General features: G+C 41.3%; 1 protein-coding gene across 1 annotated transcript; it reads right to left on the bottom strand.

The window, feature by feature from the left end:
• Positions 1-12,275: 12,275 nt before the first annotated feature.
• On the bottom strand, positions 12,276-13,235 carry LOC115513486 (putative olfactory receptor 2B8). The gene has a single exon (XM_030314664.1). The coding sequence runs from the start codon at positions 13,233-13,235 to the stop codon at positions 12,276-12,278; it is 960 nt and encodes a 319-aa protein (XP_030170524.1).
• Between the last annotated feature and the right edge of the window lie 1,037 nt (positions 13,236-14,272).

Here is a 14,272-nt window from a genome sequence, read left to right on the forward strand (position 1 = left end):
ACTTATACAGATATTAAAGCATTTATAAACCTTTTTCCTGCATTGAAATTGTTTTTAACCTCTATGTTTCCCATGAAAGCACACAATTCAGTGAAGCCTGAGGCAACAAAAACAGACAATGACGTACTTATCTTTGTTTGTTTTTACCCAAAACATTTTCTTGAATTCCCTGACTCTTCAGTCAGGGTCTATAGACAGAAAACTCTGCCTGTGGGAAGGTGTCAGTCCATTTGTCAGTTAGACACGTGCACAGGCCTCTTACCCTGCACATCTTCCCTCATATTGGGAAGACAACAGTTTCCTGAGTGGTGCCGATGGAGGGACCAGGCGGAAAGTCCCCAGCAGAGAAGGACAACGTCTGACTCCTTCTCAAGCAGTGACATCCTGATGGTCTCCTTTCCTAAATGTCCCACCCCGTTTGGACAGCGGACAGGAAATGCTGGGCCTGTTTTGGGGCTAGGAGTCGGGCAATGCTGGGAGTGGACGGCACGCAGTGGGGCCGCTCACATGGCCTAATGTGTGCTATGGCAGCTGTGGTGCTTTGGACTCCCAGTATGAACAAAAAAGTCATCCTATGATAAGGACATTTTAAAACCTCACAAGTTCAGGGACAGTTGGAGAAACAGAATAACAGAGGCAGCAAAGGTCTGTGAGCGTTTCTAACTGTCGAACAAAGAATGGCACTCTGCCTAGAAATAAATACTAAATCATATAACAATGAATGTACAGGACTCTCTGGAGGTGAGGGTACAACCAAATGCAGTCAGTCTCTTTTCCCTCCCTCTCTGTCACTTGGCCTGATACTGAAGCAGGTAAAATCCGATTTTTTAAATCACAAATCCTGCTGTTTTCAGGATTTACTGTGTTGGCCTTATTCTGGGGACCTGAGGCCCATGTGGTGGAGACCAGCCTTACGTACACTGATCACTGCTGTGCAGACGGTGAAGAAATGGAAGCAGAAAGGGCCTCCAGCTAGTACAGCAGCCGAGTTTGCACGTCGCTTCTGCTCTCACCTGACACCTTTTCTTGACTTAAAGTTTCTGACTCATCATTTTCACGTAAAGGAAGGATGATGAAGCCTTCCTAGCTTTCTTGCTAAGTTGTTTTGAGTTAAAAATGCAAACACTGTGGAGGCAGACCATGAATAAAAAGTAAGAAATGGCCATGAAAATGCAATTAATCAGCATTAAAATCTCTTGTCTTCTAAAACAATGAATGAACTCCTAGGACACTGCATGGAGTATTTTCTGTTGTTATCATTCTCTATTGTTAAATTGTAACATATACAAAATAAATATATGCCATATAATATATAACTATATTATTATCAGTCTATAAGAGTAACTTATGAAGGGTGTGATCAAGCAGATAGTAACGTCATATAACCTAAAGATATCCAAGTTTCATGCCCCGTGATAAATTCTACTTATAGATTCCTATTCCATGTGATCAGATTAAGTGGCCCTTGGACACTGGCAAGATTCTGAAGGTTTACACTTCGACATGGACTTTCAGTGATAGGTGGATGTATGAGAAGTAGGAGGGAAATAAGGTGATTTTCATGCCCAGTCCTAAAAGCCAAGACAAACACTCTCTATAGACTTCTGCTTTGGAAATAACCCAGCACAAGATTATTGGCTCATCTCCACATAATGAGAAATGTTCCTTGACTGACTCATTCTCTTATTAATCTCCATTTTCATAACAAAATATTTCTTTTTTCCAATCAACCAAAGGAAAACTTGTTATACATTATTAGACACTGTATCTGAAACAGCACAGTGCCTGGCATACAAGAAACACTCAGAAGTATTAATGTTCATTATAATGAAGTTTCCATTTCTAAAATGTCTGCATAGTAGATACATCCTATGTAAATGGCTCGTTATGGATTACGGAGGTGGTTACCCACTGCTTTCCACAATTTACCCGTAGTCGCTTCTTCGAGGACCCGAGGTGATGCCTTACCATAACGCAGCAGAAACTATGTTGTCATTTGATTGGGTTAACGTGTACAGGACAATCTAGGTAGTTCATTCTCCAACAATAAGGTATTTCCATTTCCTATGAAGTAATTAATTTAGAACAACTCACAGCAATTTTATGACAGGAATACTGGCAAATTGGTTAGACTGTTCCACTCTCTGGAGATGGAGGAAATAGCTGATTAAATAGTGCTCAGAAGGAAAATGCTGCAGGTGCTGGCTGTCCGTTTCCACACTTTAACCCACTGTCTCCAGCCTCTCTTCTGGAAACATCCACTTATGCCACATTCCTTTAATCATAACATTTGGGGGAAAGACTAGGTGGTTATGGCCACTGCCTGGTTTCCTCTGCACCCTCCCCTTACAACCTCTCAAAATCCAGAGGCTGTAAGTCTGTGGATCCTCTAAGACTGTTCATCCAGAGGCTTGGGTTGTGCTCAGCACCTCCCGGCTCTCAGGACACCTCTGTGTCTCATGGGATCATGTCCCTCCAGCAATGCCCTCCACGCTGCCGCTGCCCCCTACGAATGCGCACAAGGCTGTGCCAATTACATGATGATATAGTTGAGCCTTCCTCCTTCCTGGAAAACAACAGAGCTTGAACAGTTATATTTGGATTCTTCTGGCTCTGGATCCTTAGCCTTCTTCCTCCCCAAGGAGGCAGATTTCTTTTCGCTGGAGACTCTCAGGGAGCAGTGTGATTCTGCCTCTCAGGAATTGTCACGGGCAATTCCTCCAACTGTTGGTAAAAGCTAACAGGTAAATGCTAACAGGTAAATGCTAAAGAAGTAAAAGTAAAAGACAAAAAAAAAAATCAATAGTTATAATGAAAGCTATATTATGGGTAACTGCTACCCCAGTCTGTGTACAAAGCGTGATATGAATTCCATGAAATGCACTGTTGCAACCAAATCTTTGACAACTCCATTAGTATAAAAGATTAAGATTTCAATTTTTTGTCTGATTGAACAAAACTCATGAAAAACAATTACGAAAACTACATAAGTAACATTCATGTCATATTACATCGATGCAGATAATATTTATTCCAACTATTATAAAAAACTCAAATTAATGAATCATAGTAATCTTGTTACACATGAGTTTGACAAAGTGTCTACTTTTTTCTATCAAAGGAAATAATAAAATCATCAAAAGTCAAAGGATATATATTAGGATAGATAAATAAAACTGTAAATACAGTTTTACAGGAAAAAACTGTAAGGTACTGAATGCTTCTTATTTAAATGCTACAGAAAAGTGGGTAAGGTACTACGTCCCTCTTATTGTCATGATACAAAGGCAAGGAGACATAGGAAAGGAGAAAGTGTCATTTCGGTAGAAAATTCTCCTGGTTGGAGCCCTCTCAGGTGAAGTGAGAACGTGTTCATGGGAACCCCACACAAGAGCTTACGTCCCAAGTATACATTCTGGTATGTACTTTTTGCTTTAAGTCCTCCTGAATTAGAACCTGACAGCTTGAATGTGATTAAAATGTAGTTCTCCTACAGTTATCACTCCCTAATTCGAACACAGAGCCAAGGGGTTTTTATTAGGTTTATCCATACAGGACGAGACAGCTGTCCTCTCCAACATTCTCCCCCTTAGTAACAGAATACAGACTTTATTTGTGGCAAATGCTCTAGTTCAGGAACTTTTCTCAGCTTCTCTTGCAGCGAGGTGCACCCACACCTAACTCTGGCCGAGAAGATGCGAACAGAGGCAGGTTGGTATGACCAAGAGGTTTCCTGAAAGGGAGGGAGACTGCCCTGCTTTGCCCCTCTCTGTCCATCCTGCAGCCCGGGAGCCCAGTGTGACGTCCGCTTCAGCCAGGCTTACACCTTGCACACAAAGGACAACTCCAAAGCTGGGGGACGTTGGAATAGAAGGCCAGAGAGATGTGAATTCTGGACAAAGTGGACTTCATTGTGTCAGATGTATAAACTTGTATTTGTTAAGAAGGCACAGGTGTTTGGGAATCTTTCACTATGCGCCCCAGATTCAGTGGTAACCTCTCAAGCAGGTGGTTCGGGTAAGGTGAGGAAAGCTGCTGGGATTCTGTGGACTTTCTATCCTGGACACAGGACTTTGCCCCTCTCCATCTGTCAGCACGAAGGAGCAAATGTGCTTGTTAGAGCTTTCTAATCGAAGGACATTACTTTAAGTATCATTAAATGGCCTTAGCACTGGAAGAATGCTAAGGAAGTTAGTAGCAGGTTGAGCTAAAAGGGAGAGTTTTGTGGAAGGAGACCTGGCTGGAAGTGAAGGGACGAGAGAAGAAAATAAAGGCAGGTGTTCAGAGCTACAGAATGTTTTGGCACAGGTGCACAGCCTGTCTGGGAGAAGTGCTAGCATGGTCTTTCCCCTAAAATACGCGGGTGTGTGCACTGCTAAGGAGGAGTTGTACGTAGCAGCAGGGCCTCTAACATAACGCATTCAAATCCTTAAAGTGTCCCAAGTAATATGCTCTCCAAAGAAAAAAGATACTTATTCCAGGAATAGTAATACACACTACTAGTTACTTAGTTTGTATTTGTTCATATTTGGCTTTTTAATTAGCATTGTTTATTTATTTATATAAATTATATATAAATATATATATAAATTTAATTATATAGCTTTATGCTTAAATATATGTTTCAAATAAGCAATTTTATGAGGGAAGGAGAAATGGAGAGGAAAGCAGTTTAGTAGAATGAGTGAAGGTTATCAGTTTATTCAAAACATATCCATTTGGATGGAGCCAGAGGGTGTTAGCCTAAGCAAAATGATTTCAGTCATGTGTGGAATTTAAGAAGCAAGCAGATAAACATAGAGGGAAAAAAGAGAGAGGGCAAACCATAAAACAGACTCTGAACTCTAGAGAGCACCCTGGCGGCCACCAGAGGGGAGGGGTGGATGGGGAAATGGCTGATGGGGATGGAGGAGGACACCAGGCGGAGCATCAGGGGTTGTAGGTGATGGGTCACTACATAGTACACCTGAAACCAGTATTACGCTGTTTCCGCGAAGCCTGCGTTAGCACGATGTTGACAAATGCACGTGTCAGGGTAGGGTACTGAATAATTATGTGGATCTTTTTCAAAAACTGCCTGACCCTGATTTGCTAGTTTCTGTGGACGACTGCTAGAAGGGGGGCGAAGATGTTTGTTTAGGCAAAATCTCTTTATTTTACTCATAATCTTACAAGATGCCATTGACGAAACAGGGTGGATCTCCAGGAAAAAGACGACACAAGCTGGAAGAACTGGGCAATAATTAATCCCCACTTGTATATGTCCATTTATGTCACCATATGCTCTCTGTGAGTTTTGTATCCTTACCCTCCTCCTGAATGTGCACGGCTCCCCCACGTACGACACACAACACACACGTGACACTCTCGCCCACGCACACAGACACGCGCACACGCATGCACACGACGCACGCACACTCACAGGACGCGCGCACACGTGCTCACGCACTCACAGGACTCGCGCGCACGCACAAGGACACACAGGACGCACGCGCACGTACACGCATGCGCGCACACCCTACGTCCCGTCTCAATGCGGGTCGACCGCGTCCTGACGCTGGCTTGTCGCAGGGCACCGACCTGGCCAGGTTCGCGCTGAAGACTGGGCACAGGGAGCCCGAATCAGAGGACCTTGGCTGCCGGCTGCAGGACCAGACCCACAGGCAGCCGACACTGCTTCCTGCCGTCTCTCTGCTGCGTCTCCTGACACACACCTGTGTCGCCTGCCAGCCAGTTGTTGACCTGCAGTGCAGATGTGACCAGTCCAGAATGTCCCCAGTCAACCTGCTCGGGTCTCAGCCCTTTCTCTTCTGTAAGTGTTGGCCTTGCCGAGTTAAATCAGTCCCCTGATTGATCTCCGGTATAAATAGTGTGCCGTTGATTAGCTGGACGTCTTTGAGCTAATTAGCAGTGCATCCCTGGAGGTCCCTGCGATGCCGCGCCCCTGGACCCCACGCTGGACCAACGGAAACAGGTGGTCTGCAGGGGACCTCCTCGGCTGCAGCCACCCTCCCGAGTCTGTTCTGGTGAGTTTCCCGGTTGAGCTGTTTTAGGTCTTGCATGTACACCTGAGTCTTTGCCAAGTTAGCGTTCCGTTGATGTTTTGATGGTGCACAGCCAGTCGTGTCCGCAGTGGTGCCAGCAGACCGGATTTTCAGTCGTGACCTTTACATTTCGAGTGTTAAGTGATTTCTGTCCAGTGACGGATCTTGGGAATCCGGCCGCAGCCAGGCGAAGGGTGAATCTGATTCGTTCGGTGTGTAAGTGCGTGTGCTTACTTGTGTGAGGACTCTTGTCTGTCTAGCAGGGCTGTTTTCTGGCCCGGGAGTCCCAGGGTGAGAGGTTTAGTCTTCTGTCTCTCTGACTTTTGCTGAATCTTCTCTGTGCGTTGTGTCTGTACGACTGTGAGTGTTCCCAGCCTGAAGCTCAGGACTCTGTTCCTCCCCCCAACACTCTGACTTTTTAAATGTAGATTCAGGGCAGGCCCAATAATTGTCGGTGTGCAAAATGGAGTTTGTGTGCCAAAGTGTATCATAGCATCCCAGGTTCTCCAACAGATATTTTTGGTGTTAACAAAATTGTATTGTATTGTAACAAAATTGTATTGGTGTTAACAAAAATGAAAAGAGACTGAATCCCCGGTCTCTCACATTCAGCCTTCTTTGGTTTGCTAAAGTCTTTAAATGATGAAAGAATTGGAATCCGTGCTCCTTCACTCCTCCTTAGGTAAGATAAGTCAAGTCATTGCAAATTGGACAAATTGATTCAGGAAAATGAGGGTTTTGTATAGCTGTGTAAATCAAGATTTAGTATTTCCCAAACCTTAAGCCAGCTCATCTTTTAATAAAAAACTGATGGAAACCAATGTCACTATGTTAAGGGACATGAGCACAGAAGGATATCTCACCAAGTTCAAAGGGAATCAGGTCACTACTAGGATTTCTCATCAGTGAGGATTCTGGAGTGATCTAATGATATTTAGTGGCACGTCTTTATTTCCTTTGTTGTACATGAACGCTTTGGTTTCTATTTTAAATCATGTTCTATTACTTTTATGGATCTAATGTGCACAAGAGTTGATAAAATTTTCAATTTTTATAAATAAGAGTTTTTTTTTAGCAAACAGATCAGTATTCCTTGTCTTCATAAAGAGAGAGATATGAAAATATTCCTCTTGAAATGCAAAGGAGTCCTGTTTGTTTTACAAGTAACAGTATACTATCAGCTTATCCCATTTGACATGGATTCTTAATTGTTTTATAAAGTATAACATACATAATGAAGAAAACACTAAACCTAACTGAATTACCACAAAGTGAGAACAAAACACATTCAATCACTTCCAAATGGAAATCTAGAATGTTACCCCACCTCCAGACCCCCTCATATCCATCCCATTTGCTGTTTCCACATTCCTCCCCAAAGGTAGTCATCATCCAGATGTCTACAAAGTTTGTTTTACCTGTTTTTGAAATTTTCGTGCGTCCAAACATGTAGTACTAATCTTTCCATCGGACTTGTTTCTGAGATTCACCTGGGATGTTGCAGGTAGCGAGGCTTTGTTTCGTTGCTGTATGGTATTATATATATGGATGTATTACAATTTTATCGATCTACTTTACTACTGATGAATAGTTGGCAATTTCTATTTGGTTTTATTATTAATACTGTTTGCATAAGCATTTTAGTTGAGCTACTTTCTGAGTATCTGTAGCAGCAGAATTCCTGGGTACTAAGATATGCATACGCTAGGCTTTAGTAGGTGCACTGCCTACTGGTTTCCAAGATGGACGAGCCACTTAGACTCCCACCAGCCATGGATGAGATTTCCATCTATTCACGTTTTGCCAACACTTGGAACTATCAGTCTGTTTTAGTTTAGGTAACCCTGTAAGCATGCGGTGGTATTGAACTGTGAGTTTAATTTGCATTTCCTTGGTGACTAATGTAGGTGAATATCTTTTTGTATATTGATCGGTCATTTCATTTTTTGTGAAGCACTTCAGGACATTTTTCATTAGGTCATTTGTCTTTTTCTTCTTGATTTATAACTATTTATATATTCTGGTCTAGCTTTTGAAGTTGTATTATAAACATCTTCTCTCACTCTGTGGTTTGCCTTTTCACTTTCTTAACGGTATCTTGTGATTAGCAGAAGTTTCTAGAGTTAATGTGGTCTAATTTATCAGTCACTGCCTTTATAGTTAGTGCTACTTATGCATTAGGTTTTTTTAAACTTTTGCCGACCCCAAGATCATGATCATATTCTTCAGGGTTATTTTCCCAGATGGTTTAATATTTTGCCATTCAAATTTATAATATCTAAACTCTATGGGGAAGTAGTTTCTGAGGCAAAGTGTCAATATTTTATGTGGATAGACAAAGTACTATTTATCTTATTAAATATGGCCATGCCCCCTCTCCACTGCCAAGTTCTTTATAAACCTAACGTCCAGGTTCATGTGGGTCTGTTTCTAGATCCTCTATTGTACTTCACTGTTTTCTGTGTGTATTCCTACACCCATAAGAGACCATAATTGCTGTCTCTTTATAATAAATCTTGATATCAAGTATTCCAAATCCTCTGACTTCGATTAGAAGGTAAAGTTGCAAGCCTGTCTCCCTCATGAGCATAATCTAAAATTCCAGCTAATAATTAGCATTTTTAATGTAGCAATTTATAAAAAAGGAAAACAGACTATAACAAAGTTGATTTTATTGTAGGAATTCAGAGTTCTTTTTAATGTTAAAAAGTCAGTTAACAGAATACATTATATTAGAAAAAATAACAAGGGAAAATTATATAATCATTTCAATAGATGTAGAAGTCTTTTTTTTCTCTTTAGACAGTAAAAGCTGTATAAAATACAGCATCCATTTACGTTAACATAAAGACACACCTAGCATTACCAACTATAGAAGAGAACTTTCTTAATCTGATAAAGGGTAGCTGTAAAAGTCTCAGAAGAAGGGAAGGTCCTTTATGCTTAAAAAAATTCAAAAAATTGAAGAACCAACCATTTTAATGGAAATTTCCCAGGGTTATAGTTACCATATGTGACCAAGAAATGAAGCCTAAAAGTTCGGGACCATGCACACACAAGATCCTTTGAAATACTCCACCCTGCACCTCTTACACCCTGAGGTCACAACAGACTATCAGAATAGACACTGCTCGGTAGCCCTTACCTTTCTGCATGTGATACATATCAGGCCTGTAAATGGGGGTAAAACCCACTAACTTTTCTTTTTAATTCTGCCAAACAACTTGAATACCAACTTTATTTACATAAAGATAGAATCCAGAAAAGATCAGTGTATTTGAAAAACCAAGACTCAATCACAAAACCTACTCCCTACCCCCTCTATCAAGTCACAAACAACATAAGATACGTAAATGCTTAGGGAGGGTGGATAGTAATGATCCCTTAGAGAGGATTGGGAATACAATGTCTGTAATGTCTGAAACGTGATTTCTCATCCTGTATACACTTCTGAAATACAACACCTGTACATAGGGCACACACACAAGCATATACATATTAGAAAAAATGAGGAAATTTATATTGGGATAGAAGAGGAATGACAGACCAAGAGAATGAGAAGGCAAGCCACAGACTGGGAGAAAATGTTTGCAAAAGACATAGCTGATAAAGGACTGGTATCCAACATATACAAAAAGCTATTAAAACTCAACATTAAGAAAACAAACAACGTCATTAACAAGTGCACCGACAACCTTAACCTCAGCAAGGAACAGATGGTAGATCAGCGTATGAACAGATGCTCCACATCATACGTCATTATGTAAATGCAAATTAAGGCAGCAGTGAGATACTACTATATACCAATTAGCATGACCCCAATCCAGAACACAAACAACACCAAGTGTGTGTGACGATGTGGAACAATAGGAACGCTCATTCATTCCTGGTGGGTATGCAAAATGGCGCAGCCACTTTGGGAGACAGTTTGGTGGTTTCTCACAAAACTAAACATACTCTTACCGTGTGGTCCAGCAGTCACACTCCTTAGTATTTACCCAAAGTGGTTGAAAACGTATGTTCTCACAGAAACCTGCTCATGGATGTTTATCATAGCTGGATTCGTAATTGAAAAATCATGGAAGCAAGGACCAAGATGTGCTTCAGTAGGTGAATCAATAAATAAACTGTGGTCCATCCACGCAGTGGAATATGATTCATCACTTTTTAAAAAGAAATGAGCTATCCAGCCGTAAAAAGACATTGAGGAACTTAAATGCATATTCAGTGAAAAAAGCTGGCCTGAAAAGGCTATATACCATAATGATTCCAACTGTATGACATTCTGGAAAAGGCAAAACTATGGAGACAGTAAAGAGTTCAGTGTTTGCCTGGCGTTGGGAGAGGGAGGGATGAACAGGTGGAGCACGGAGGACGTTTCAGGCAGTGAACACTCTGTATGATACTATAATGGTGGGTACATGTCATTGTGTATTTATCTTAAACCCACAGAATGGACACTGAGAGTGAACCCTCATGTAAATAATGGACTTTGGGTGATAACGATGTGTCAATGTGGGTCCATCAATTATAACAAATGTCCCCTCTGGTGTAGATAGTGGGGAAGGCTGTGTGCAGAGGGGCAGGGGCATGGGGGGGGGGTCTCTCTGAATCTCTCAGTTTTGCTGTAGATCTAAATCTACTCCTCCAAAAATGAAGTCTTTGATAGAAAAAGATGTCAGAAATTTTGTCACATCTTCAAACAGCTCATTTTCACTACTCTTCAGGAGAATTGAACTGTATACCCACTGCTCAGACATAGGTAGAAAGGACCACTGTGTGTTGCCACTAATAAAATAACTTGTACATTACAGTCTTTGAGAGTAGATGCTTTTTCATATTCTTCTGCTGTAAATTTACCCAGATGAAGATGTGGTCATTTTTTTCCCTCTGTTCCAAATGTGAAACCATAACTTGCACAAGAAGATAGGAAGGGAAGTAATTAAAATTTAATAAGACGTATTGATAGTAGGAATGTTCTTTCGATGTTTGGGCTGTTTTCATAGTACATGCAAGATATTTGGTTGTGTCAAGCCTACACATCCTTGCCTCGAGGTAGGCCTTTCATTCAGCAATGGTTACATAAAATGTAGAATCTATGAAACCGGAACTGGGGAGAGAGAGGCAAACCAAGAAACAGACTCTCAACTATAGAGAACAAACTTCTGGTGACCAGAGGGAACTTTGGGTGGGGGATGGGGGAAACAGGTGATGGGGATTAAGGAGGGCATGTGTCGTGATGGGCACTGGGTGATGTATGGAAGTGTTCTATCACTAGATTCTACACCTGGAACTATTATTACACTGTACGTTAGCTAACCAGAATTAAAAAAAAAAAATCCTTAAACACATGGCGTTGGGGATATCTATTCTGTGTGCAGAACTTATATGCTTTCTTGCTTTTCATTTTGGAGAAAAATGTCTATTTTTCTATTTTGCCTGCTGAGAATGCTGATAAAGATGATTGAGCACCAAAAATAAAATTTATACTGACTGGGTAACAAGTGTTTTCAGATCAAAAGCCATTGCTGAGAGATATACATGTTGTCTGTATATTGGCCATGAGGAAAAACTTCCATATGAGAACATGTTGAATTTTTAAAATATGCTAAAAGAGGCTGCTAGAAGGGTCGGATAAATGAACAAACACGCAGAGGTCTTGCAGAGAGCTCTCTATACATCCACACCTTTTTTCCCAGAACTGTGTCAATGCTCATAGCATGGACGTGGCTCTCTGAGGATGCTTCATTCTAATATTGACTAAAATGAGGTCAGAGGTACAACAGCTATACTGACAACACAAGAAAATATGGGTGGAGGAAATGAAGTTCCCTCTTGAGTATAAGGGCATTCTTCTAATTTTGTGGCATAATGTAGTTATTTCAGACAGTCCTCTTCCTGTTTTTTAAACAAGTCTCAAGATTAGCCCCTTAATCATCAGTTTTAATGTGCCGTGTGATAAGAAAACTTACTTGGTTATTAATTTTAAGACTTCATTGGAAAAGACAGCATGGCAACAAATGCAATACTTTACTAAAATCTATGAATACTCATTATGTATTTTTAGAGCTCTTTCATTATTTTAGGGGGAGAATAGTCAGCATTTTATTTCCTCTGAAATACAAAGGTAACAGGAATAACAGGCAGCCACTGCTATTGGGACTGTGGTGATGGCGTCCATGGCAGGCATTCTGGGAGTGAGGAACACGAATTGCAAGGAACCACCTTCTCCTAAGCCGTGCTCCACCCCTGCTCTTCTCTCCCCAGTAGCTTCTTTACTGCTCCCTTCACATCCCTGTTTCTCAAGGTGTAGATAAGAGGGTTAAGCATTGGAGTTACAAGTCCATAAAAGAGAGCAAGAAGCTTGCCCTTCAGTTTGGCTGAATTGCTCTTGGGCGCCATATATGCATAACCACTGATAGCTGAGCCATAGAACATAATGACCACCAGCAGATGAGACCCACATGTGTTGAAGGCCTTCTTGCGACCCTCAGTAGATTGGATCCCAACCACTGCTCTGACAATGTTGATGTAAGAGAACAGGATTAATCCAACGGGGATAACTTTTATGATGACCACAGCTGCATACATCTCGACTTCATTGGTCCGTGTATCAACACATGATAATTGAAGCATGGCAGGTACCTCACAGAAGAAATTCTCTACCCGATATTGACCACAGCGAGGTAACAAGAAAGTTAACACTGTTTGCACCAAGGAGTTACTGAAACCTGTTCCCCAAGCCACCGCTGCCATTTGTTGGCAAAGCCGAGAGTTCATGATAACTATGTAATGGAGAGGCCGGCAGATAGCGACATAACGATCAAAGGCCATTATTGAGAGAAGTATGCATTCAGTGGATCCTAAGCCAAGGAAGACGAAAAGCTGAGCTATGCATCCCGTGTAGCTGATGTTTCTCCGGTGACTCTGTATGTTGACCAGCATCTGCGGGACAGTGGAGGTAGTGTAGCAGAGGTCCAAGAAAGAGAGATTAGCCAGAAAGAAATACATGGGTGTGTGGAGTCTGGGATCAAGGTGTGACAAGAAAATGATGGCTGAATTTCCGAGGAGGGTCATTATGTAGAAGGTGGAGACAGCCACAAAAAGAACCATTTCTAGTCTGGGCCATTCAGAGAAGCCCACCAGAACAAAGCCATCGGGGTGAGAAAAGGTGTTGTTGAATCTTCCCATTTCTGGAACACTACTTGCCAGAAACAACACAGTCAGAATCCTGGGAGCTTTGTTATCCTGTGGTTAGAACCTGATGCTGGCTTGTGGACTTGCAAGCAACACAGAAGCTGGGCAGGGGATGTGAAACAGAGAAAATAATTAACATACTGCGTTTTATAACTTCAGCAAGAATAATGAGAATTAACAATTACATATCTGTATCTTAACAACCATGTTTTGTTTTGTTTTGTTTTTGTTTTTTTTTTTTTTTAATTTTTTTTTTCAACGTTTATTTATTTTTGGGACAGAGAGAGACAGAGCATGAACGGGGGAGGGGCAGAGAGAGAGGGAGACACAGAATCGGAAACAGGCTCCAGGCTCTGAGCCATCAGCCCAGAGCCCGACGCGGGGCTCGAACTCACGGACCGCGAGATCGTGACCTGGCCGAAGTCGGACGCTTAACCGACTGCGCCACCCAGGCGCCCCAGTTTTTGTTTTTTTTTAACAACCATGTTTTAATCCTTGATCTTCATTTAGTTTGCTAAGTGGGAGTATTGCAAAGATCAAGATAGTAAAGAGGCATTACTAATTATTTGTTACAGAAAGAAGGTATCATATCTGTTAGGATTGGGAGAAACCGAGACATTGGAGCTTCAATAAATCTCTAATTTACTCAATTTTTTCTAACTTAATTCATTTCAATTCATTTTTCTTGCTGATTTTTAATGGATTTCTATTATAGCATGTAAAATTACCACCCTTGAAAGTCACTATCAGTGAAGGTAAATTCTCCTTTCTTCTGGTAATTAAGTCAATATGGCTAAAACCCCAAGGACCCAAGGTAATGCACTCATGGAATTAATTTATCATGATATTTAGCCAAAGGGTAATTAGTAGGAGTTAACACAGCTAGGACTAATAGCACAAACATTTTCACTTAGTTTACTTATGTCAAAAACACTTTTGTATTTGTATCAAATATCATGAACTAAAAAAAAGTGTGGTATTCATTGATGGCCTCACTGTTCCTTCCATTAAGCCACACCTCCAAGTACAAA

The sequence above is a fragment of the Lynx canadensis genome, chromosome B2 (assembly GCF_007474595.2).
Source record: "Lynx canadensis isolate LIC74 chromosome B2, mLynCan4.pri.v2, whole genome shotgun sequence".
In the NCBI taxonomy this organism is placed as follows: Eukaryota; Metazoa; Chordata; class Mammalia; order Carnivora; family Felidae; genus Lynx; species Lynx canadensis.